General features: G+C 43.6%; 2 protein-coding genes across 2 annotated transcripts in view; one reads left to right on the forward strand and one right to left on the reverse strand.

Annotated features, from left to right (window-relative positions):
* Positions 1 to 5,916, reverse strand: part of itpr2 (inositol 1,4,5-trisphosphate receptor, type 2) — a gene marked incomplete at its 5' end in the record, with an annotated part of 80,388 nt that extends 74,472 nt beyond the window's left edge. The window contains one exon of the mRNA XM_080842784.1: positions 5,825 to 5,916. Within this exon, the coding sequence (XP_080698910.1) occupies positions 5,825 to 5,916 (92 nt within the window). The remainder of the gene's footprint in view (positions 1 to 5,824) is intronic.
* Positions 5,917 to 9,921: 4,005 nt separating this feature from the next.
* plekhg7 (pleckstrin homology domain containing, family G (with RhoGef domain) member 7) lies at positions 9,922 to 24,837 on the forward strand (the record flags this gene model as incomplete). Its single annotated transcript, XM_080841795.1, is given in 16 exon segments — positions 9,922 to 10,540; positions 14,434 to 14,501; positions 14,503 to 14,623; positions 14,958 to 14,998; positions 15,448 to 15,543; positions 16,326 to 16,475; positions 16,664 to 16,759; positions 17,147 to 17,248; positions 17,382 to 17,495; positions 17,864 to 18,038; positions 19,263 to 19,378; positions 19,837 to 19,924; positions 22,697 to 22,776; positions 23,414 to 23,567; positions 23,760 to 23,857; positions 24,727 to 24,837. Coding segments are annotated over 16 exon segments (2,229 nt in total).
* Positions 24,838 to 27,602: the final 2,765 nt, after the last annotated feature.

The following is a 27,602-nucleotide window of genomic DNA, read 5'->3' on the forward strand; positions in this document are numbered from 1 at the left end:
CTAGTCTACTCAAGCACACAAAAGCTCTTTAGATCACTGAAAACTGTTTAAACTGTTTTCTTGTTGGACTTACAACTGCATACATTCACAATTCACTGCTGTGTTTGAGCAGAACCCCCCCCCCCCCCCTTAAAAGGCAGCAGTATGCATCAATTAGCTTTTACAGAACTCATTTCCTTCCTTCTGCAAGATAACACAACACTTCCATGAGTCATCCAACACCAGGCCACAGCAGAGACGGCTGGGAGTTGAGGAGACAGAGACCCAGGGGCCGAGTGAAGTCAGGTTTAGCCGACACAGGGACAGTCAGCGGTCAGCACTAAATCCTAGCACGGGCGTAACCAACAACCCAGCACACTGATAACTCCTGGTGTCTCACACAAAGCTAATGGACTAATGACTTTTCAGACTAACAACATGGAGAAAAGAAATGCAAAGGGCAACACAATTTAGACTGTGCCTAAACTTTTCTGTAGCAGAAGACAGCTGATAGAAGTGTGTAAATGAAACTGCTCTGAAATTCAGATATAGTTTATGGCAGCCTCCTCCATACTATACAGGCCCTACGTTACTGGTGTTCATTATAGCCTTGGACCCAAACAGTCTTTTTGTAAAGTTTACCAGCTTTCAATCCTCTACACTCTCCCATGCCCTTGACCTATAACTGCAGCACTGTGTTCAAACAGCCTATCAGAGTTGATTGTGTTATCGTCAGTCAGTACACACACAAACAAACACACACACACACACACACACACACACACACACACACACACACACACACCCAAACAGCACTCTTGACTGCATTTTCAACACAACATAACAGTACAACTCTATTCCCTCCTGCTTCGTACTGCTTAAAGTCCTTAAGCTATTAAACACTCCTATTTATTCTAAATGTAATTTAGCATCTGTTCTATGCAGATGACCTAGTGCTGCTGTCATCAACAGAACAAGGGCTACAGAAGTACCTGGATCTGCTGGAGCACTACTGTCTGAAATGGGCCCTGACAGTTCATTTGGTCAAAACCAAAATAGAAATCATCCAAAAGAACCCCGATCTCAGGGAACCATACACCTCATCTTGGCCTGAAACCTAGGGACCTCAGTGCCTCAGGAAATGTTGGCCGAGCAGCGAATGCACTGAAAGATGCTAAATGTTTGATAGGGTCATCATGCCAACTGCATTATACGGGTGTGAGATTTTGGGTCCACTAAGATAGACTACACCAGATGGGACAAGCATCCTATAGAGTCTACTTAGATAGACTACACTAGATGGGACAAGCATCCTATAGAGTCTACTTAGATAGACTACACTAGATGGGACAAGCATCCTAGAGAGTCTACTTAGATAGACTACACTAGATGGGACAAGCATCCTAGAGAGTCCACTTAGATAGACTACACTAGATGGGACAAGCATCCTAGAGAGTCCACTTAGATAGACTACACTAGATGGGACAAGCATCCTAGAGAGTCCACTTATATAGACTACACTAGATGGGACAAGCATCCTAGAGAGTCTACTTAGATAGACTACACTAGATGGGACAAGCATCCTAGAGAGTCCACTTAGATAGACTACACTAGATGGGACAAGCATCCTAGAGAGTCCACTTAGATAGACTACACTAGATGGGACAAGCATCCTAGAGAGTCCACTTATATAGACTACACTAGATGGCACAAACATCCTATACAGCCCTGCATACGGAATTCAGTCAAAATATTCTTTTCAAAGGTAAACACCCTTAGGCGGGAATGTTTAGACATACAAAAAATATCTCTAAAATTCTGGATCCACCTAAAATCAAGCACACTGAATTTTTGAGCCATGATTCTCAGAACAACACTGCTTACCAAAGTAAAAATGAGAATAATCCAAATTATGAAACAAAGCAAGAGCAATTATTTGGAACATTGGGAAAATCAAACCAAACCCAAATTAGAGCACTAACAGGAGATAATGAATCGGCAGAGTATCTCTTCACTGTCAGAGAAACAAAGCAGAAACGGATCCTGATCATGTGACCACACTCCTACCATAGAGAAAGGTCTATACTAAAGAGCATGGCTTCCAAAAGGGCAGCGGATCTGTGGTCACTGCAGAACTGGTGAGGTTGAAAAAGAGACGCACTTTCTCCTATACTGTCCAAATTTGAACAATCCAGAAAAAGGTATTTTTGTACAATTCTCAGACAACATTGCAAATTTTAGCTCACTAAAAGATTGGCACACATATTATGAGAAGGACAGGCTGCTCCTAAGACTGCACAGTACGTTGCAGCCTGCCCTAACATGAGGGACAAAGAGTCTGAGATCTACCCATGATGCTCAAACTGATGTTTGTATTTCACCTTTTCTATTGGGGTGTGTGTGTGTGTGTGACTGTATTACAGTATATTTTGATTCCTGTATTACTGTACACCCTGTCTCTTTATTCCCTCAGTGTTCTATTGCAAATAAATGTGCTGTTTTATTGTCCTTTGTGCTTTGGCAACACTGGATCTAAACGCTTATGCTAACACAGCAAATTAGACTTTTCATTGTGCTCTCTCCTGCCCATTCAGGCAGAGGCAATACTTGTTGATCCCTCCCTCCACACACTCATTCATACACACCTATTGGCTTTCTTATCAGCACATTCATCTGAAAGAGAAACAATAGAAGCCAACAGGCCTTCGAATTAAGCGTGGAGAGGAAAAACACAGGAAGGAGATGACATGCATCACAAACTGGCCAGTCCAGCTCATGAATGAGCAACACGGAGCCACACCTCCGGAGAAGCCCATCAGTCAGGCTGAGCGGCGAGACCTCGGCTCGTGGAAGTCTTCAACCGCATAGTTAAACATGAACCACCTGCGCATGGACTAAATGAACTGTGCAGCATGCAAGCAAGCTAATTATAGCACAATTACTTGAGGACTGCGGGGAGAAAAACCTTGCACAGGTCAAGAGGGTGCATACGGCTGTTACTGAGGTTGGCCATTATCAGGGAATCATTTCAGGGACAAATTATCTCATGCTGCTGCTTTGATTAAATTATGCTTATTTCAAGACTTTAGTCACTGAATGTACTTATAAATCTAACTCACCTGAAAGCATTTCATTTCTGTCACACAGATAGTGTGTTTATAAAGGGTTTGCACTGGTAATGATGGCACACGGTCTCCCAGCCTAAATAAAAACATGAGTCATGTTCCTGACACACGACTGACACATTTACAAATGAATTCCAATAATTTACATCAGTATGTCAACCACAAACTAACATTTTTGGGTTGACTTTGAATTCTATCCTCTGAGTTATCGTCCAAGTTAATTAAGAAGTGCTTAGACCTTAACGTCTTCCAATTATTTCGGAATTACCCTCTCCTCATTTTCACACTGCATAGCGTGTTGTCAGACCTCCAGCAAAGCTGTATCTCATTTGTGGAAAACCAGACAGGCAGTGTAGAGCATTGAGGAGGGTTTTATTTTAGAGTCAAACATCACTGAAGACAACATGTGGGAAAGACATATTTCTGGACTTACATTTTAAGATGTCAGCAGCCAACCAGCAAATATAATTTAATGAGGAACTATGGGTCATATTCTCAGTGGTCAGAGAATGATGACCACGGTCATCGCAATGAATTTGGTTATATCACATTCATTTTAATATCTTAACTTTATAGACATTGTAGTATAACGCATGGAGGTACGGGAAATACAATACAAATGTCCTGCCACCTCTACACCAAATGTACATAAATCCTTCATGGAACTGAGATGTATTCACATTGCCCAAACTGGCTCTTCCAGTCTCATACCATTAAGTTGTGGTATGAGTATAAAGAAGTCTCCTAGCCTGGGTGCCAGCCGAATTTAGCCCCGCCCACAACATTTGAGGTCGGGAAGTTATATTCTGACTAGAATTATGAGTATGATAACGTCAGGCTAGGAGTCTCCAGCTCCACCCTGCTGCTGACGAAGATCTCATTTCCGGATGGTCTGTGCTGATGTAGCACTTATAACAAGTTTGCTGGTGTTATGGACCAACTCAACAAAGCAAATTTGCTTTTGTTGAAAGCATTTCTCTTGTATTTCAACAAGCATTTCTTTGGTAAGGAAGGCAAATGATAAATGTTCTTAAAGAAAGTCATGAAAATAGAACTAAATGATGCGATTGCCAAATATTACAATTACATGGATAAACTTAGTACTCAGTATTGTGGATGTCATGGAGAAGGAAACCACATTTTGGAATGGAATGTGCAAGAATGAACAAGTCTACTCTGATGCAACAGGTCATCAACTACATGAAGTACATAACATCTAGAAGACAGACGGCCTGCATACACTTGCAAAACTCTGGCTGACTAGCGAAAGAACAAATGGATAATATAATTCACTTGTAACTGCTACTCTTGAGCTTGCTCATAATATGCTACAAGACCAACTAATACTTTATTAAATCTTTAAACATCTACGGGCATTCTTTTATGCCCAATATCCAAGAAATTTGAGCCTGAGTATGTCGATCTTCAAGAGCATTCAATATCCATTAATGGCAATCGAAGATTACAACATTTCATTACATTCTGCAGAAACCATGGAGTGGGCCAATATTAAACCATCTTGTGAAAGCGGAGGCATGACAATACATTTCTGTATTTTTCCCCCATCCTTTCGGCATGCTGCTGTCTTCTAAGAGGGTTTATATGAAGTGTGTTTATAGGGCGGTTGTAGGGACTAGGGGGGCTACAATGAGGTGCCATGCAAACATTTATTACATTTCCCCTGAGAGTTAGGTCTCTACACACCTGAACAACCTTCTGCAGGCCAAAGGGCACGCAGACAGGTATTTACACCCACACACACAGAGCCTGAACACAGTCGACAATCGCATACCACACACACACAGTTGTACTTACTCTTGAGGACAGTAAAGAGAAAACTAAACTGAGAAAGGAATTGGGTGGATTTTGACAGTTGCATCTGCATGTAGTTTTATGTATTTGTCTCATGTCACCATCTCTAGACCTGGGGTCACACAAAGCACTTCAGGCTGTCAATGTGTTTTCAGGCAACTGTTATTTTACAGTAAACTGGTAACATGGTTTGACAATTTATAAATTAAAAAAATTGAATTGAATTGGGTGACTGAAAATTTCACATATGATGACAGGCTCCTTATGGGATTCATGGAGAGCATTTCAGTATATTTTCATAGTGCCATGATGTAATGCTGGAGGCTTAAGTGATGAGCAAATTGAGTTTGAGGAGAGGAGAGGATAAAACTTCTTAGGTGTAAACATTTAAACCGTGGAGATCACATGTGTAACTGCTGAATATAACGAAGCTCCAAGAAATGAATGTATGTTCATGAATCACGTCTATTAACAAACTGATGCGAAAATCACAGGTAATATTCCGTGTAATCTCAATAAAGGTGACATTAAGGCGGAGACGTTTGCTGGTTCAAATACTTAATCATCACATCAATAGTAATCTAGAATTTAAATGAAAGTAATATTTTCTTTCACAGTAAGCTCAGTTTTGCATTCCTGCAAAATGATTTGCATGATTGCGACCGTGTTACGGGGCTTCGTTTCCTTTACAACAGTACTGCAGGCCTCTCGCTACAACTCCAAATCACTTCCTTATTCAGTCTGTAACTTTCTAGAAGACGTCTCCGTGTCAATGGAAATGCCAAACCTGTTCATTGTGATGGTGCTTCAAAATACTACGTATCTTAAGGAGGTCTAGCTGAAATGTTCTCTAATAATTTTGTTTTGTAAAAGACGAAGTGGCAGAAGTTCAACGGGAGGTAACGTACCCCAACGTGCTGATAAAGCCATTGACAGTGCCTTCCGCGTAGAGGGAAACTATGTCTCCAATGTGAAGAAAGCTGGACCTGTGGTCTGACATGTTTCTCCAACTTCAGTGGTAACTCCTAGAGTCCAAGGAAAGGACATGCAGTGATTTCGCGTAAACGCCTGATTTGCTTGAGTGAGATCAAATTTGCTGATATGGTAGAGTCACAGATATCCTCGGTTCTGTGCTCAACTTCATTTCTCCAAAATTTCAATTTGGAGAGTTAGAGGCAGAACCGCATTTTCTGTTGAACCCTGAAAAACGAGACAAACCTAAATGGCGCTGAGTTCTACTTGCTATCTATCTACTTGCATGTTTTCAACTTCTTCCTGTGAGGCAGACAAGCACTTTTCTCTCGCTCATCCACTAATAGGGGAGGAGACTGTCTCTCAGAGAACTGCCGAGCCTATCCAGCGAGATGAAGGAAGTCACGCTTCTCTTTGCTGTGGCATGTAGGTGTCAGGAGGACTTCAACAATCTAGACTTTGTCCAGTTTAACATTTTGCGGACACACAACATAGCTACGTTTTTAGCTGACTAACACTATTTCACCTGCCCATAATGAACTGTCATGTTTGTGTGTGTCTGTCTGTGTGTGTTTGAGTGTGTGATTGTATATGCATGTTTTAATTGTGTTTTCTGCAGATGACGACTGCTTCTGTACTTTGTGGTTCTGGACTCGGCAGATATCCTCTGTGTTGCCTGCATGTGGAGTGGACTGGCCACAAGTGAGACATGTTGTCAAGAAAAAGGGCATTTCTGAGTGCCAAGCCTATAGGTTGTTCACTATGAAATAAAGCTTCATAGGCCCAAACATTTCAGGGATTGATTCCATGGATACTGAATTCGAAAAAACGATTTTCCAAAGTGAAAAGAGGAAACATATTGTTCACTGGTAATGGGCGTTCACATGTATGGAAATTAAGCAGAATACCAGGGTTTATATTATTTTACATTAGATTACATTACATTTTCTGCAAATTATAAATTATTCAGCATACAATTACATCACAGCTAGCTTAACTACTATATAATTATAAATCCTGACTAAACTATACAAACATTTTTGATTGGCCTTCACACAAGATATTTCAAAACATGTAATAATATGTGACTGCACTGTGAGAAATGGAGATTATATGCCTAATTGTGCCATGATTTTCAAAGAAATTAAACCATATTACCACATGGGGGTGACACTTGACTGCAAGAGGTGATGGATCGTAATGTTCCATTAGAAACTGTTCCATAGAAATGCAAAGTCTAACCGGTGTCTGTAAAGGGTAAGTAGTTACTTGGGAAAAAGAGTGTTTTTGAAGAAAAAAAATAATAATTATACCTCAAATACTTTTTGACATTTTACTTTTTTCAGTGCAGGAAAAACTATACATAGAACAATCTACACACAGATGTGTTGAACAAACTCAATATAATTGCCTTTATAGACTGTTGCAGGGTCAATCCAGAATCTGTTTACAGGAATCATTTTATGAATGTCAAAGTCTGGATCCTGGTCTCCAAGTTGATTAATAGGCCATCTTAATAGGCTCATGCATAAATAGATAGATAGATCAGACCATAATTAGTCTATAAAAACACACCCCAAAAGTGGCAAATTGCTGCATATGAGTATCACTCAAATGATTTAAAATGGTTCAGTAAGAAATCAATGCAATAGAAGTCAGTACACCTTTCATTGCTATTATCGAAATCTTTTTTTTTTTCATGGACAAACTCAATCCTTCTCAGAATTGAGGATAACAGTGTTGCATACACTTCTAGCTGCTCTGTGCTAGGGGGGTTGTGTTGCATAGCTTTCTCTTTAAAATACCTCAATGATGTTCTACTGGATTGAAGTCAGGCGACATACTTGGCCACGTCAAAGTTTTTAGCTTTTTTTATTCTTTAGAAACTCCTGCGTGATTCTGGCAGAGTACTTTGGTTCTTCATAATGCTGGAATATTCCTCTTCTGCAAAAGCTCCTGGAGACTGGGGAAAATCCGCCATTGTTTTGGTTTATCCACAGCATTCATGGTGCCATTTGTTAATGGAGTTTGGTGTTCACAGGTAAGAATATAACAAACAATTATAGGCTCATTAGAAATCAATGATGACAGGTTTTCCTAACTTGTGTGTCAGTTATCACAGGTGTATTCATTTGATGCATTGAGTTTCTACTTTTTAAGCCTGTATTTTCAACATAGTCTTTCTGAAGTATTTGTTTTTGATTAATAGGAAATAGTCTCCTTGTCAACTTAGACGTAATGCAGTTATTGAGAGGTGATACAATTTTGAATCATTTTACATCTAGGCGATAGTATTGTAGGTTTGTACTCACTTCTGCTGTACACTTTAAGTCCATTACTTTCACCTCTCTTAAGACAGTGTTTATAGAGATCCTTATCCTCATTGCGCAGGTGTTTCTTTACCGTCCATATTTGTATCATTGTGCACCAGGAGGAAAGTGTCTATGGGGGCATGTGACATGTGTGCTTTGGATTCAAACTGGGGTTATTAACCTGTCTTACCAAAAATGAAACATACTTGCCCTTTCCTCATCCCTTTCAGGATTTCTCCGCAAAACCTACCCTACACTGTCATCTAGTGATGAAGAGAAGCGCTGCATAGCCCCTTGAAGAAGATGCGCGCGACGACTGGAGAAAACTACTGGTTTTTAAACCAGCGGTTGATGTTTGAACCTTATTACAATCACTTTTTCCATCTTAAACAGACATCCTTGTGAAGGTGGAATCTGATATCTCCCTTCTCTCTCTCACACACACACACAAAGGAAGAGATGTGGTCAGAGTGTTATGCACACACCTTGCACCTCAGCACCTATTCAGCGCACACACACACGGTTACGCCCCACCCTCCCTTATTTTCAGTCGCTGTCGTCAACAGACTTGACATGGGGCTTGACGTGATCACTACTGTGCTCATCCTTTCAACCTAACGTAGTTTCCTTCAGATCACGTTATTTTTATAAACTATTTTATTTATTTCGGCTATTTAAGTGTGTCAGCTGCAGGCACGCAACATGATTTTCAGGCACAGAATCTCACAAATCTCTTTGAACGGTGTTTGGTGAGGGCTCAACGCAATGCCCCGGGAAGCCACCGCTGCCAAAACTTGCCTCCAACTTTGTCCCCAAAGTAGTCAGGCTACCCAAGCAAGCCACAACACACCGTGAGCGCAGCTTTCATACTTGTTGCACTTATCCCGTGCGGAGAACAGATCTCGGAAGGGAATCCATATACTGTGAGTACTTCATTTCGAATGCTATTTTGAAAATGCCTATTATCATTTCTCATTATAGGATATCAATCTTATTCACAGTATGCGAAGTTATCAACCTTCGCCATCTGCGCGTGAGAAATTGTATGGTGAAGCAACATGTTTACATTGAATGAAGGCCTGCAGGTGTTTAAAGAAAAAGTTGTTAAGAATTCTTTTCTATGTTTCGAGTTCACTAAGTGTGGGCAAACGTAATGAGCGCATTGTTGCAGGGTGCAGCCGCCTGAATATGTCCTGTCCTTTGTTTCTCGCGCTAAGCTGTCACGGTGTGACATTGAACTGATAACATGTTACACTATTATCACCCAACTATCCTCCACAGTTAATGCATCACTGGTTATAAAGAACTATTTTAGCCTTAACTTTGTCATCCGATTGCATTATGTGGCTTCAGCATGGGCAAGAAGGGGGTCCTGGGGAACAATGGTGACTCGCAAAGCACAGCGCGGTGCACCCGCGAATTTGTTTGATATTATGTTTAACATGCTGCCGTAGTGGCTTGGATAATCTAACAGGTTTATAAATCTAGTCAATTTCATCAGAACAAAAACTGAAAGTTGTTTGCGTTACCAACAGCCCACTGATCTACCTAGAGTTGTTTGTGACTTACAAACTCTTCTCTTTTCAGGGTTGTGTCGTGATCATGTTCCGCAAGAATGCAACCATAACACGCTCGGATAAACGAGAGTTCCTTTCAACTCGATTTGACGTGTTGTAACACATCTGCTTCGTTACCTCTGATACAATGATATCTAGCACAAGATGTCTCAGCTGATAGACGCGGACACAGTCAAAGAAAACGGCAAGGACGTAGAGAAAACGTTAGACTGGAGTTACATAGAATGGCGTGAGGATGAGTCAGCTAAATGGACGAATTCAGAGACGCAGACAGAGCTGGAGACTTTTGAGGATAAGCAAACGCAGACCAGCCACCCTTTCATCATGCGCATAGACCTGGACCGAACTCACTCCAGACTGCGACACGTCTCCTTGAAGGAGTTCGACAACATGCCCACCCCGGTCATTCAGTTTGACAGACAGGCTCCCGCCAGGATCTCCACATCCCCCACGCTAAGAAGGATGCGGAGCACCAGACAAATGGACATTAACAGCCCATATGAGGAGTCTGGCCCGTGTGAGACGTCACCAAGGAATCCTCTATCTCCCTTGTCCCGACTGAAGTCTCCCCTCGCAGCCAGCGTGTCGCTCCCGACGGAGGGCCAGGTTCAGCGGGTCTGTCACCCGGAGTCCTCAGCGATCCGTGGGAAAGCAAGATCAATTAGATCAAAGACTCTGGACAATGGTGTCATTTGCAAAAGGCAGGAGGCTCCATGTGAAGGAGAGCTTGTCAGCAGCAGAAGCTTTGAAAGCACCAGTGAGGGTGAACAGGTATATAAATGAATTCAAGTTGATCATACCATCCATCCTTACAGTGGGACGCTTCAGGTGTTTTGGCTGTTTTAGTGCTACTTCCTATACTGACGTTGTACACTTCCTGTTGCTGATCTATTTTTCTTTTTAGAGTGACATGAGCACCAAAATCATCATAGTTAACTTAGCAGATCAATCATACAAATTATCCTCCCTCTACAAAAAATATGTAGCTGTTTCCAGCTGCAATTTAATAGCCAATATTCTTGAATTGAATCCCCAAACAGATGCCACCGCATTCCTTTCCAATTGTGGCTCCTTTTCGGCGTCCTGCAGAGACGGTTCACAATGAGCGCTTTTGACAGCAAATGAATCAGCAGTTACATACACTGACAGCTTAGGCCGAGCCCACCCTGCTGAGGGCTGCCGGGAGACTCCGGCAACTGGGCCTCTCTCCCTGCAGCCGTCAGGCTGCACATAATGCCAGGGTCAGTGGCTCATCAAAAGGATAAAAGGGAAGCCACTCAATGGCTCCATGCGTTCAACGAAGCACATCCTCAATAGGTCCCTCCGATATCCCCCCTCTTCCATCCCCACTGATGCGAGGGGCTCCGGAGGATTTTAAACACACAATTACTGGCTGTTAAAATTTTCCAATTGAAACATGAATGTGGCTGAAATTGATCTTATTTTGGGGACTTAAATGTTTCATTGCTAAGGGGAGGCCCCAAGTGTGTCCTTGTTGAAGTTCTACAATCAGAGCTGGGTCTCTTGGATTAACATCTCCTAATGTCATTTTTGCTTTTTATTTCAGGTGAAAGAACCAGCTTATAGAAGGTGAGTGGAACATTTCATCAAACTTCATTCAAACCTAAAGTAATATTCAGTGGGATTGCATGAAATCTATTTGTCTCATCTGGTGCCAGCTTAAAGCATAGCTGCTGAATAGATTTAGGAAAGTACTGTGTGAAATGTCTCCTTTATTTCTTCTCAACCCCCTCCTTTATCTAGACTGGTGAACACAGTATTCAACAGCACAATTCAATATGCCACACAAACACTGACTGTTCAGGCCAAAACCATTGCAGCCTGTGTCAAACAACAATTCTTAATTTGCCGAGCCGTTTCATTAAACCAGGAATTTGTTTGTGTGGAAACAGTCTATCTGTGCTAGTGTCCAACCTGAGCTGGACTATGTCCACGGCCCAGGCAGGCAGGCAGGCAGAGGGAGGGCAAAGCAGGGCCCGGGCAAGAGGCCGCCCCCATTGTTCATTGTGCTGGTGCTTTGTTAGCGCACAAGCGCAGGGCAGAGGGAGTTTTTAGAGTCCCATGGTTATGTGTGGACTAGACAAACTCTCATTAGTGCCACTCTCCCCTGCAGCCTGGCCAGGCTTCTTGACAGAGAGAGAGAGAGGGAGAGAATTGTGCTCCCCCCTCCCTGGCGGGGTAATTAGGCAGCTATTGTGGCCGTAATTACGTTCAGGACACTGTTCGCCCCTTGGTGGACATGGGCTGCTGGGGATTGGTGGAGACAGTTGTGTTACAGGGGCATCATTATTTCTTGGAGGTGCGAGACAAAGCTCTGTTCTTCCCTGGCGCTCTCTGTCAGAGCCGACCTGTACAGAGGGGCCATTCTAGCCGGCACTCAAAGGAATGTGATTTCACCATGGGATGGGATGTACAGTGTAATTAAACGCAATTAGCGATGACCCGTTTTCACCAGGGACCCATCGTGCCATTTTCCGGAGGCCTGCTTGTCCATCGATTTGAATGGCCTGATTAACTTTTCTACTTGTTAACTTTGGGGGCTCCTCTCGGGGGTGATCTCTGTGTGTGAGGCCCAGAAGGTCCCTCTGTGTCTCTGGTCCTGACACGTGAAAGGGGGCCGCACACAAGGACTTCTGTGAAGCAGGGAACTGTCAGAAACACGAAGAGGGGAAACAGTTCACTGGGGATGTGCTGTGATAAGGTCCACAGGTCTGTGATAGGGTCCATAGAGACACATGGGTCTTTCCATGGTTTCCATAAGGGTAAATAAAGCAACAGTAAGGAGTTTTATAAAACTAGTAAACTAAAGCAAAAGTGCTAACTCAAAGGTGTGCGTGAGTGTGTCATTGTTAGTTTTTGAATTGTTTGCCTTAAAAGAAGCTTCTGTCTAAAGTTCTGCTTTGCCATTCAACTTCCTCTTTTACATTCTGCAAATTTTACATAGCCCGGGACTGATCATAGTTCATGGAGAGTGAAACTTTGTATGCAATAAAAGGGACAACCAGTTCCCTCACTGTTTACACCGCACGTTCTGTGTCGCAGTGAGCACGCTGTCCAGAACTTATTAACATGCAAGAAATGCAGACAAACCAGCATGCAGCCGGGTTATGTCAGTTCCCATTAGTTGTTTATTTAAACGTCTTCTCAGGCGCACAAAGCCACCATCATGAAGCCTGTTTGTTGGGGAGCTGGAGAGGAGACCCAGCATTGATAATGAAGCATGAGAAAACCTGCCTGGCCGGTCAGTACTTTTTTCGCAGCCTTTTGTCTGGCCGTTTTCCTCTTTGGCTTTGCAGGATACCCTGGATTTGGCCAGTGGTGCAGCACTGAACAGAAGCACAGCACGTGAGGCTGTTGTAAATTACAAAAGTTCTCTATAAGAACTGATGAGATATTTGTTGCTCAGCCTACACTTCAGGTCAGTTGATTTTTTTGCCCAATGTGTCCATTAGCTGAACATGCTGAACTCTTTTCAGTGCATCAGATATGACCAGGGCACATCAATCGTGCCCTTCACAATAAAAGCCTCTAAATTTGCATAGTTCTCTCCATTTGCATGTGTTACTGCCTTGGCGTCAGGAACATGGAAGGACAGGTGAAATATAACATTTGACTTCAGTGACGGCAGAGTACAGAACTCATAAAGCCCTAGGCAGAAGGGTTTGGCTCAAGCTCTCCGAGCCCTGTTCATCTCATTGTTCTCTTCCACTGAAGGAGGATGGAAAAGTCCTGTTCAGAGCGCTTTCTGTTTCGCCTCTCGTAAAGCACACGCTCCATTAACCCCTGGCCCTAATCCTCCAATGAACACTGTGACTTTACAAGAAAGTAGGCCATCGTGACACACAAACACAGTGGCATCAGAGGATCAATTTACTGTAAACCTCATCACCAGTAGCGAGTTCCTCTGCTTCTCCTAGCACAAGGCAGGCATCTGAGCAATGTGCAAATGTCAAAGAGGATTTCCTTTCTATCCTGCTAAGCTGTATCTTAAAATTAAAGTGTTGGACTGGTTGTGTTCCGTTCATTTTTGCTCTAATCAGGTTAGTATGCAAGCTTGGAAGAATTATAACTGGAGGGCAAATTCCCAGCTTTGCAGCACAAAAACTACAGGAGTTGCTTAACACTGTATGGAGAAATGTTTGAGCTTGTCTCTTTGTAAAATCTTTGTATTGATCTCCTCTGGAATGAAATAGATAAAATGTAGTTTGAACAAGAACCACAAAAAATGAAGACATTTTATCAGGCCATTGTAAAACAATGAATTGAAGGTCTTGTTGTAATGTTGACAGACGGGCTATGTGATTGTTCTACTGCTCTGTGTATTGTATTGTATTGTATTGTATTGATATTCGACTGCACCATGTTTCTGGCGCCTACACTTCTATAATGTGGGCACAAACAGCATGAGCTACATTCGCCTAGAGTAAACCCATAACCTAGGTGGATTAATTTCACCAAATGATTATTTTGACAACTTCCAGCACCATTCAGGTAAAAGGCTAGCCTGTACTGGGGTTTGCCTTGCTGCAATATAAGAGCCATGAAAGCTTTATGGTAGAGAGACAGGCAGTTGTGAGTAGGGTTGACTGCACCAGTTGCTAGGTGCGCTCCCTGCTCGCCCTGTGTGCTTTAAAGGCCTGAAGGTCCGGAATGTTCTGTGCTCTCACCTGTGCTCTCTTCCTGCCACGCCCGCTTGCTGTTCCCAGGCTCCAGGAGCGCCGGCGGAGCTCGGTGGTGGTGAGCCTACCAGGGCTGGACGTGTCTCCGGGGGACCTCTTTGTGTCCAATGGCGCTGCGGACATTCTAAACCGCTCCACGTTCTCAGGTGGGTTTTTCAGGGAGACAAGGTGTGTTGTTATGTCGTGTCGCGCAAACTGCCCTCAGGCTGTCCAGCTCTCGTGTCACAGGGGGCCTTCCAGAACCCAACAAGAGTCCCTCTCTCCAGTTACCATGCTATCAGTGTCTGACCCTATTTGTTCTTGGAGATAAACACAATTCCAAGACATGGAAGGAGCACTGCTGTATTTGGTTTTTACACTTACACAGCACAAATGGGTCTCCTTAGATTGTTGGCCAATCTCATTTTCCAAACTGGACACTGGTGGATCTGAAGGTTTATTTACATGTATCTGTTTCCTGTTCTCTTTGTTTCCATCCAGACACTAAGAAATCAAAGTGGCCGTTCTCCAGGCGCAGCACGGTAAGTGGATCTCTGGCCCTGGCCCTGGCTCTGGCCCTGGCTCTGGCTCTGGCTCCGGCCCTCCCGGTGCTCGCTAGTGCAGTGCAGTGCAGTGCAGTGGGTCCGCTGATGCCGTGTACCCCCGCTGGCCTGGCCAGCTTAGCCAAAGCACACACTCTTATTGTCCCCTGACCCGCTTTGCAAAGCAGATTTGCATGCCCTCCCTCACTCACTCCCTCCCTCCCTCCCTTTGCCTCACCCTTGTCACCGCTCTCTTGAAAAACAATGAACACCCCAACCAACAAATACCAGAGGTGCACTCACGCCAGGTGTGTTTCTATTTGGTCAAACACTCTGCTGCCTCAACCCCACATTCCCAGTCCCATGGAAAGAGATAGGGGGTTAGGTTACTATAAACCCAGGGGGTCAGGTTACTATAAACACCTGTGATCATTCGTCCTCCTCCACAGACCAAGGGAAAGGTGCGGACCGCCACAGACGTTGAGAAGTGTCTCTCCGCTTCTCATATTCAGGACTGGAGGGACTCAGACTTCCAGAGGTTAAAGGTCAGTGATGCCCACCAGTGGCCTACCCTACCCCACCCCGACCCAGCCCTTTCCCACCTCCGTCTCTCCCTTGGAATGCCAAAATTCCCGGGCCAAATCTTGAAAGTGTTTGAAAGTAGAATTGTCTGAACTTTTCTAATCAAATCTTGATCATGGGATCGTGACTGAGCGCCTTGATATAATGAGCTTAGTAGCTCTGTGGTCTCTAAATAAAAGGCACTAAAGCATTTTGCAAGAGCAGGACTGACAGCAAGGTTGATTGATGGCTTCATGTGTGGAGAAGTTTAGTGAACCTGAAAAGGTTAAAGACTTCAACAGTAAGCTTGGTTGTAAATAGGAAGGAAACCACAATGGTGCCACAAAGATGAAATGCCACAATGTGTGTGTGTGTGTGTGTGTGTGTGTGTGTGTGTGTGAGAGAGAGAGAGTTTGTGTTTGTGTGTGTGTGTGTGTGTGTGTGAGAGAGAGAGAGAGAGTGTATGTGTGTGTGTGTGTGTGTGTGTGTGTGTGTGTGTGTGGCACATGTTTTCTGTCCAGGCACATTTAGAACATCACTTAGAATGTCATGTGAAGTATGCTGAACATTCATCAATGCTTCATGTCCTGTGCCCTGTTATGAATGTGAAGGAAACAAGGTTTCAACATAGTTTCAGTCATCGCAACATGGCCGTCCTCTCTAGTGCTTGTTTGAAAGAATGAAACCATCTGCAGCATGTCTGCACCTCAGTAAGAAGGATGCTTCATCAGGACACAGCACCCTAACCCATGTTTGTCCCCCCCAGGATTGCTCTCTGGAGGAGTTTCTGAGGGAGCCCTCGCCCCCGCTCCATGCCCAAGAGGACCCCAAGGCCTACAGGAAACAGGAAGCTATCTGGGAGCTCTTCACCAGTGAGTGTGTCTACTTCCTGGACCAGCTCATGGTTCTGAAGGAGGTACAGTAACAACAAGTGTCTATTCTGTTCTTGTGTCCTCTTTGCTTCTGTGAATATCTTCTGATGTATTTCAATGATTCACATCGGCTCCTGTGAACTGAAGGGAACATGCTGTAACGCTGACTTGAACCTGTTGTGAACTGAAATGAACTTGTTTTCCTTCCCTGTGTTGCTTGTGTTGCATGCAGGTATTCCTGACCACCCTGAGTGATCTGCAGATGAGAGATTGCCTGCAAGATATCGACGCCTGGAGGCTCTTTGCCAATCTCAACGAGCTGTGCCTGGTACGACACCAGTCATGATCAGATACAAAAATCCATCAGATCTAATATGTTACTGATAACACATATGAGGGCTATGTAAACAAAGCATCTGTGCTGTATATAATGTAAAAGTGAATGAAATTACTGATTTGTGAGTTTTATGCGAGAACAATGTTTATATACAATTAAACTTAAACATATTTTTATATAAAAATATTCAAAATATTTTTGTTCCCAGTGGGATGATTTATGAATTCATCATTCAGTTAGCTGAGAAACGACACGGCACCTATTTGATATTTTTTGTCAGGGAAGAGAGTTTGTGGGGAAAATACAGAGGCGTTTGCCTTGGATAAAAAATGTTTACCAAACAAACAAAAGCAAATGTCATGGTGTTTGTCGTCCCAGGTGAGCTTTGACTTCCTGACCAGCCTGTTGCGTGTGATAAAGGAGTCTTGGCAGGACTCAGACTCTGACAACACACAGGCCCTGCTGGCACTACTCAAAAAGGCAAGTCCACTCACCGAGCACCCCGACACCCCCCACCCCACCCTCGCGACACCCCAATTTTGTGCCTTTATGCCATTTTGTGCCATCTATCAGCCCCCTTTCTGAACTTGGGTTTGTGTGCTGTCGTTTGCAGACTTTCAGGGAGAGCATTTGCCACTGTCTACAGAAGTACTGCTTGAACTACTCGGCTGCCATCCTTTATCTGGACAGCCTGAAGCCCAGAGAGGACTTTGGCTCCTATGTAAAGGTACGTTTGGCTGGTTATTGGAGGCAGTAAATTAGGGCCAGCGGAGCAGAGAAGCACAGGGCAAGCCTGACACGGTCAGGGGCAGGTTGCGTCGTCTCTGCTAGAGCAAGGTCCTGTTGGCAGTGACTGTTGCTCAGTGTTTTGGAGCTCATCCATCAGACTGTGATGAGTCAGTTAGTCAGACAGGCAGGCAGGCTCCCTTTGCACCCAGGGCTTTTCTTATCTTCCATCCTTGGTATGAGTCATGAGTATGTGTCATGTTTGTCAGTGTGTTCTCCTGGTCTTTTATAAATGGTCTTGTCTTATCCCCCCATCTCTCTGCAGTAATGTAATGGTGAATGAAGTGTAAAACCCTTTCCGTCTCATAGTGGTGTGAGCGGAACCAGCAGTGCCGTCGGCTGCAGCTGAGGGACCTGCTGGTGGTTCCCCTGCAGAGGTTCACGAGGTACCCGCTGCTCCTGAAGAACGTGGGCAAGAGGAGCCAGAGCCCAGAGGAGGAGAGCGCCCTGCAGGAGGTGGTGGAGCAGGTGGACAGAGCCATATGTGAGTCCCCAGCCCTTTGTCTCATTGGACCTCACTCCTTGCCCATTACAGCACCCCATTATTTTACTGTAGTCTGATAGGTGCCTAATAGTTACATCTGGGCAACCATTTACACAGAATAGATTGTTTGATATCTTGTACTCTTTCCACAATGCTATAATTTGTAGCAAGCCAAAACTTGTTTGAATGTGTGTGTGTGTGTGTGTGTGTGTGTGTGTGTGTGTGTGTGTGTGTGTGTGTGTGTGTATCTGCGGTGTGGGAAAACAATTATGAAGAGAGTTGTGCAAAGCCGGCAAAAGACAATCCAGAAGAACTTGATTTGGCAGTCAAACTAATTGGCTACTGTCCATTTCTGAGGACAAGGAACCTGGATTGCATAATCAGACTTGACAGTGAAATACTTATAATAAGCACATTAACTGTGCACATTTGATAATTAATAGTCTTTAATTCAGTTAGTTTTAGGCCTAGTTTCTAGAAAACAGTTGATTACACAAGCACATTCTCCCAAGCTAGATTCAGGTTTAGGTTTAGACCTATGCCCTTACACTCAATCCAGTCCAGTTGAGTAATTTAAATGGGTACCCCATTTGGTTTATTTTGGCAACATGTCACAAGAGCCTCTACCTGGAGTCCAGCCAGGCCTCATCACAGCTAACACGCACACCTGTTGTCACTGTTACCAGGCAACACGCCCAACCCATGGGAGATGAATTCAGAAGGACTGAACGTATTATAATTAAAAATAACAAATAGAAAACTGTTCCCATGAACTGTTGAATATGTGTGTGTGTCCTTTGATTGTTCTCCCATAACCACTGGTGGGTGTGTTCCTTTGTGTGTCCATGTCGGTCCTGCTACAGTGACTGAAGGTAATTAGAGTGTCTCAATTGATTGTGTAAAGGTCGACTTCCACCTTCTCTCTTTTTCCCTCTCTCCTCCCTCCCACCATGCGGATCTGTGCCATGAGATCACAAAAGCCACGGGGCGTGCAACTAATCTCATCATACTGGGAGGGTAAAAATAGAAGTGATTGTCGTCAGCACGAGAAGAAAAAAATGTCACTGTAATGTCCATGAACTGCTGTGTTGCGGGGCAGGAACCTGGAGTGTCCTCTCTGTGACCCCGGCAGGGTTTATTTATGTCAGAGTAGGCTTTGTGTGGGCTTTTGTTACTGTGAAGATGAAGCACTGGACCCAGACCCTGTGTCTCCTCTCTGTGTAGATGACCTGGAGGGGAAGGTGAAATGGCTGGACAACTACCAGAAAGTCAAGCAGCTGAAGGAGGCACTGGTCTGGCTGCCGGTGTGGGAGAGGGACAAGCGAGCTTATGTACCCGAGGTGAGCTGGGAGCGGTCAGCACAGCCAAATGTGTCATTTAGGCCAATTCATTATGTGATTTAGGACATTTCAACAAGTCTTAGCATGACTGTAGTGAGAGTGTAATTGGCACATGTATTTAGCAGATGGTCCTTCTCAAAATGATAATAGACTAAAGATATCTTCTTTTGGACTTTACGCTCCTGTGAGATCATCCCAGTGACGTTAGTGTTTACCTCACCATAGTCTTCAGAGTTCACCTAGGGGTTCAAGGGTTGGTTGGCTTTTGCAGGTGTTTTTACCTAGACTTCTAGTACAGAGATGATTTTCATTTCATCAGTATGTGTGGTCCTTAGGAATAAAACCCATGACTTTGTTGTGGTTAGCACCTTGCACTTCCAGTTTCACGACAGGAAACTACGACAGAACAAGACCAAACATGTCGTGCTTTCCTAACCTCCATTCATGTCCACCTGCAGAACCTGAAGCACCTGCTGAAGGCCGTGACTCTGGAGAACCTCATCACTCACCGCAGCATGCTGCACGAGGGGAGGCTGGTCCTCATTGGTGAGATGCTCCCCAGTGGTGCTATTACCAGTACTTATCAAGAGAGAGGGCAGCATGCCCAAGCAGCCGCTCACCGTGGCACTAGATCAGAGTCTAATCTGGACCAGAAACAGCTATCTAGGATCTATTAGCTACTACTACATCTCTAGTCAGAGATGGGCAGTATTACAATTACTTGTATTTGAAATACTAGTTAATTTACTTTTGAGTATTTTGTCATTTGTATTTGATAGGGCCGATAAAAAATTGAATGTAATTTGTAACAAAATTCAATTCAATTCAATTCAATTTTATTTGTATAGCGCCATAACAATACAATTGCCTCTCGGCGCTTAACAGAGCCCAGAGCCTGAACCCCCTTAGTGCATGCACAACGGCAACAGGGGCAAGAAAAAACTCCCTGTTAGGCAGGAAGAAACCTTGAGCAGAACCACGGCACATAAGGGGGGACCCATCTGCTTGAGGTCGGCCGGGTGGAGACAGGAAGGTGGGACAGGGGGAAGGGGGGAAGGGGAAGGGTAGTGTGGCAGAAGGGGAAAGGAAGCAACAGGGGCAATACACAGCCAGCATTTGGTCACTGGACATATGTGTACATACATCTGGTGGTAAATACATGATACAGACAAGACCAGATTACTGTGGCAATAGGGTTACTGTTACAGGGGTAGGGGATGTAGGGACAGAGAAACATTTCGGTGGAGGCAATAATGTATATTGTACATAAATGCTAGCATAGGGTATTGGGTAGAGTAGGTGTACGGCAATGCAGTGGCAGTGGGTGCGGTTGGCCGAGGGTTTCTCTAGGTAGACCAGGTAGAGAGACTAGGTGCAAAATACTTTAGAGTGGAGTAATTCTGTATTTAAAATACTCAAAATACTTTCTCCAGTGTTTAGGAAGAAGGAGATTTTTGTTCTTTCGGATTCTACCACTAGACCATCTGATCTGCCTCTGAATGACATTGTCGAATCAGGCATCAGTCAATTTGCCAAAAGTGGTGCTTCTTATGGCCCGCCCCTTTTTGGGGCCAAAAGGAAATCGCCCCAGATCTCTCTCATTGACTCTAATGTTAAATCCATTTTTTTTACAAAACAGGGCTTTGGTCGAAAACTTTGATAGCTGTCTTGATCATTGTCAATTTATCTTCATTAGTACACCGACGAAAAGGAGGTTCTTTCAAAGAGCGAATCGAGTTGTTGCACTGAACGTTAGCCATCTTGACAGAATGTGACTTGATCAAAGCCGTATTATTTCCTTATACGCAATTACGTATGACGAAAGCACTGTGGGGATAGCCCTCCCGGAAGCCATACAGATTGCAATGAGAGCCCTGTTTTGTGAAAACATGAGTCACACAGCTGCTGCCTGCAGAAATATAAACAGTATATACAAAATCAATCAAGTTGTTGTCTTTTAATAGCTTTGCTAAGTTACACGGACATTCTGTGACTGTTCTTCCTTTTTTAAGGGGTTCACCAGAGCTTTGTGTACATTATATAGCCCCGTAGCCAGTGCCCATAGACATATTCATGTCAATCTAAATAGTCTAAATAGCCATGTCGCATTGCCAAAAATACTGATGTATACCTATATTCAGCGAAAAAATTACACTGACAGGTGTAATAGGCGGAATATGTGTGCGGGGGGGAGGGGCGTGGCGGCGGCGGTTACAAACATGAAAAAAAAGGATACGGGACTCAAATGATTGGGAACCACTGCCTTACACCACTGACAAGGGCCTGTCATAAGAGGCTGCACCTGGGCCCGTGGTAACTACCTGAATGTTCCAAATTGTGACAAAACTGAAAATTCAGAAAAAGTATTTCCTGTATTTTAAAAATACAAAATACATGTATTGTATTTTGTTACATTTTCTGGCAACAGTATTTTGTATTTTATTTTGATACATTTATTTGAGTGGTATTTTGTAATTTGTATCAAAATACATTTTGATGTATTATTGCCCATCTCTGTCTCTAGTACTGTCTATCTATCTAGTATCTATTAGTTAATATCCATCAATAGTACTATCTATCTAGTATCTACTATCCATCTCTAGTACTGTCTATCTATCTAGTATCTATTAGTTACTATCCATCTCTAGTACTATTTATCTATCTAGTATTTATTAGCTACTATCCATCTCTAGTACTGTCTATCTATCTAGTATCTATTAGTTACTATCCATCTCTAGTACTATCTATCTAGTATATATTAGTTACTATCCATCTCTAGTACTATCTATCTAGTATCTATTAGTTACTATCCATCTCTAGTACTATCTATTAAGTATCTATTAGTAATTATCCATCTCTAGTACTGTCTATCTATCTAGTATCTATAAGCTAATATCCATCTCTAGTACTATCTATCTAGTATCTATTAGCTTATATCCATCTCTAGTACCATTAAACCCAACATTTCATCATACTATCTATCTAGTATATATCATTTACTATCCATCTCTAGTACTATCTATCTTGTATCGATTAGCTAATATCCATCTCTAGTACTAGCTATCTAGTATCTATACACTACTATCCATCTCTAGTAATATCTATCTAGCTAGTATCTATTAGCTACTATCCATCTCTAGTACTATATATTAGTTACTATCCATCTCTAGTACTGTCTATCTAGTATACTGTCTAGACTACTATCTGGGTCACCTTTAAATGCATTGTCATGTAAAACAGTGAGAGGACTTGTTGTGCCTCAATGTGTTTTTGTTTTCTTTTTCACATAGACTAATAAAATGTACTTTGTCGTCATAGAAAATGCGAAACTCCATGAAATCTTTCTTTTCCTCTTTGACGAGTTTTTGCTAATCACCAAGCTGAAACGGAATAAAAAGGTAAGGCTCATTTATGGCTCATTTGTGGCTCAGGAGCTTCATGACTGGTATTCTAAATAATTGTGCAACAATCCCTTGCCTCGCCTTTTCATTGCTTTAATTGCTATGCTGATAACTGTCATATCACAATCAAAGGGCTTCCACACCTCATCATGACTGTGTGGGATTAAGTTCTGTTTAAACACAGGATTAACATCCAATCATGGTGATCTTATTACGATCACTGGATCATTGTGTGATGAGGCACAACATGTGTATACTTCAGAGCAGATTTGGTGTCCTGCGATGGACTGAATGTGTTTTTAACGTAATATTTAGTTTAAAATGCCTGTCTCAGGACTAAACCTGAACACATTTAAATAACTAATGTGTCCAAACTATACATGACCATGTCTCTCAGGGGGGTCTATGTGAGTGGTTTGTTGTTGTTTATGGGCTTCTTGCATGGGTTTGTATTTGGGTTGGTGGGTATGATGTCTCATGTTTGAGTGTTTATTTTTATGTGCATTTCTTGCCTTTGTATGTATGTGTGGCTTCGGTGTTTCTTGCGTTTATAGCCTGCATAAGCGTGTGAGTCCTATGTGCATACGTGTCTGTCTCTCTCTCACGTGTCCTCCGTTGTGTCCGTGTCTCCCAGAGGTCTGGTGGTGCTGACCAGATTCAGCTGCGTCCAGGCCCGGGTCAGGAGCTGGAGCAGCTGCTGCAGGATGGCTGCAGCTTCACCGTCCTGGACCAGCCCGTGTCCCTGGACCGCCTGCAGCTCAAGAATGTGGACCAGCTCAATGCCACAGGTCAGGCCAACACCACAATCACCACACGCCTTGACTGTCTGCTGAAAATAAATAAGTCCACCATTTGTATTTGTATTTGTATTCTTTCTCATGCTGACCAAACGTGTGAAACCTGATGATTCCAAGTTGTTTAGTAACACCTCTTCCTCCTCCTCGCTCTGGCTGTGTGTTGTTCCATGCGGCCCTCCACAGCTTCAGGTCTGCCCCATTCCTTCATCATCATGCACCAGAACCGCTACCAGCAGTGCATCGGCGTCTTCATCCTGCAGGCTTATTCAGAAGCTGTCAAGGTGAGAGGCCCTGTACCTCTGCCTCTAACGGGTCACCCAGTTTATTGTCATGACCAAAGGCTGACGGGATGGAAATCCCGGTGCATCTTCAGCTGCTCTATGATGTGACGTTAAATCAGCAGATCTCAAAACTGGCAGCCATCCTCAAGCTGCTGGTTGGGAGGTTGTTTTGATTGGCATTCACCTTTGGACAGGCGTGAGATAGATGAGGAACCGCCCCGATTACACTCCTAAGCAATAGTGCAGATAGGTCAGAGTGATCTGAGAACCCACCCCAATTACAGTCCTAAACAGTGGTCCAGAGTGGCACCATCTGTCTCACTGGTTTATGGCCATCTTTAAGTAATAGTGCAGAGATCCTGGGCGTTTCTTCACCTGACTCAGCACAAAGGGCAGTACTTAGATTGCATTATCTTCCAATTCCCACGCCTTATCTTGCCATTTGTCTCCTCAACTAATGGTCAATTAACTTTTTTACAAGCAGGTGTGCAGAATTCAGTAGTCTACTTTGTATCTGGTTAATTAGCTATTTGAGTGCTTGTGTGATTTCATGCACCAAGTAGGCTATTCCTATGACACTGTAATAGGAGGAGCTCGTTTTTCAGTAAATCCCCTTAAAGCCCTGTGGGCTCAGTGTTTCTCAGTGTCTGTTATAGAAATGTGCTTTTGTCCACGTTATTGTGCAAAGTGTGGATGAGTTAGTTAGAGAGAGCAGTCACGCAAGTGCTTCTGTTGAGCTTCCCCTAAGAAAGAATGCACATTGTGTTCACCTGTACGAGAGAGTAACATGAAAGATCTGTTACTAAGTCCTGTTGACGGTTGCTGTCTCTATGTTCTTCCTTGTGTAAACAGTTTCTTTTGTGTTGTAGAAAACATGGATGACTGAGATCGAGAGTGCTGTAACAACGCTTTTGAAGCAAGACTCGGGACATTTCCATGTCAAGAACTCGTCTGTCTGGCTGGAGTCCTCGCAAATCTAAGCTTCTGTGCACCGATCCTGTGAAGTGCCCCCAGCAGACCAACCCAGGTCCTCAGCAGGCTGGGCCTTTAAGAACTCCCCGTCCAGAGACCTTTTTGCTGAGGCTCACCTCACCTGAAGCCTCCCCTGCCAGACTAGACTAGAACGCTCCTGAGCCTCCCATCCAAGCCAATCCCAGTCCAATCCCAAACCCGTCCACCTCCCCACACAGGCTCCCTCACGGCTCAGTTCAAAAGGCTGTGGACAAGGGAACAGTCGCTGCTTTGGCGGATGTGTGCTACAGGCGACATCCTGCGAATCAGATGGGATATCTCCCCTATCAACTTCACCCAGTCACCTTCTACCTACTCACACACTCATGCAGTGGAAATAGGGCAATTACAAGCAGAGAAGTCAAGCACATAATGTAGGTATTAATCTTTTCCAGTGACTCAGTTGATGTAAATGACTAGTTTTTTGTAATTAAAGTTTTCCATGAAAGTACTCTGTGAACTGATTATCCGTTGTGTAGCTGATTACACTGGCTGGCTGAATGTTGTGTCCGTGATGGTTTATTACCGGTCTTTATGCCAATCGAAATGTTATTATGTAACAGAGGCATTCCAACATTCAAGATGGTTAACAGTATAGCAAAGAACAATGGAACGTGTCTTACAGTACCTGGACCAAATAAACCTGCTGGCGCAAGAGAGATGCTCTCTCACATCAAGACACATCAAAAAAACATGCAGATAATTTCAAAAAGGCCAGGATTTATGTTCAAAATAGAAACACCTAGTTTTATTATTTAATACAAAAAAAAAGATCCCTCAGGAGATAAATTACATCACTTTTTCACTCTTATAACAAAAAGTAAAACCATTCCGCGCATCAGGTCATCCAGTCCATCCTGTTAGTCCGCCGTGGTCTTCCATATGGACACCAGACATGGTGATGGGGGGCAGTGAGTGAGAACACAAGCTTAAGGCACAGAGACATGATCACACAACAGCGTCCAGTGGTGAGCACGTAGAGGCCTGGGGGATATTCCAAGTATGTGCTTTAATAACATAGCTGCGGAAGTTCACTCAGAGTAAGTGGTAAGCCTCCTAAAAGAAGAGCCCTCTGGCTTTGTTTTTCTAGAAGAATCAAACCATAGGGCTTTTCTATTAGGAGCTTTACCACTTACTCCAAGTTAACTTCCCTGGGTTTGTCACTGAACCAAGTACTTGGCATAACCTCTAGGGCTAAGCCCCTGATCAGCATGCCACACACAAACACAGCCATGAGAAACCACCAAGTTAAGACCACAACAATGCGTAGTGTCATTACCAAATGATATATGAGGACGGCTAAGACAATGAATTTTTTAGTTTTTCTTTACATATGTCCTCAGTAGTTTTTCCTCCCTTTTCTTCTTCTTTTTTATATATATATATATATATATATAAAAAACATATTATACATCATAATCAAAACATGTTACAGACAAAGTTACAATGGCATTTGTTAGTGGAGTGACAGAAGTGAAATCCCTCCATAAAAGCGGATGTGATGGCGCCACCTGTTACGTTCCTTTTCTCCAGGGAGGGAGAGAGAAAAAACAAGCAGACAGATCAAGAGGAACTCCATGGCACTAACACACATTCAGTAGGACTGGCACTGACTGCCACACCTACATATCAGCAGGCCTTGTACAATTGGGTGTGTGTGAGTCAGTATCTCACATGCATGAAGAAATACAAACAAATCAGCAAGTTGAGAGAGAGTGAGAGCTAGGTCGAGTTACATTCTACTAAACACATAAAAGAACATCCTCAGTCCTACTGTGTTGTGACTCTTCACCAGACGGATGTGAATACTGCGCTGAAGTAGAATGTGACCATGGCCCCTGACACAAAAGGTCATGTTATTCTGCAGAGGGCTTCACCTCTAACCTTCCTTCTGTGCCTAACCCAGAGGTAAATATGCTCCCCCTAACCCGAAAAAAAAAGAACTTCCAAGATACTGATGCAGATAAGCTGAGGAGCATTCCCTCTTCAGCAGGCCTTGGGGACAGGGGTGGGGGGGGGGGGGGGGGGGGGTGGGGTCTGTGTCAGTTTGAGTGTGCACCCCGTGGTGAAACCTGACTAACCTGCTCCAGCCAACAGAGGTGAGGGGGAAACACTGAGGTTGTAGCTCTCCCAAAGAGTGCTTTTCATATTGACATCAAAGTCACTTGTGCGATAGATCTCCAGCGCAGCTGAGTTATTCTTTCTGTACAGGTAGCACAATAACACCAGACATCCTAAAACTTTTAAAATGATTAAAAAAAAGAAACATACAGGCAGACCATTTTTGCAAGTGATCATACACAACAACACACACACCTGCAGCCAATGCCACAGTATCACAATTATTGCTCAAAAGCAAGATGGGTGCAAACACACACACACACACACACACACACACACACACACACACGCACACACGCACACACAACCTATGTACAATGCAGGGTTAACTTGTGGGTCATGACAAGTCATTGGCCAATGCAACATGAAATACACCTTAACTGAAGAACAAGAAGCGCTTTGAGCATTAACTGTACAGATGAAAGGGTGGTCAGAAAGGCTTAAATCATGCATCTCAGAAACGTCTAGATCCATTAAGCATCCATTCAGAGCCCCAGAACACTTCATAGTGTTAGATGACAAAAGATCCTTCCACCACCTGGCCCAGACTCTCCACGCACACACGCACACAGACACACACACACACACACAGACACACACAGACACACACACA

The sequence above is a fragment of the Sprattus sprattus genome (genome assembly GCF_963457725.1).
Source record: "Sprattus sprattus genome assembly, chromosome: 7".
Lineage (NCBI taxonomy): Eukaryota > Metazoa > Chordata > Actinopteri > Clupeiformes > Clupeidae > Sprattus > Sprattus sprattus.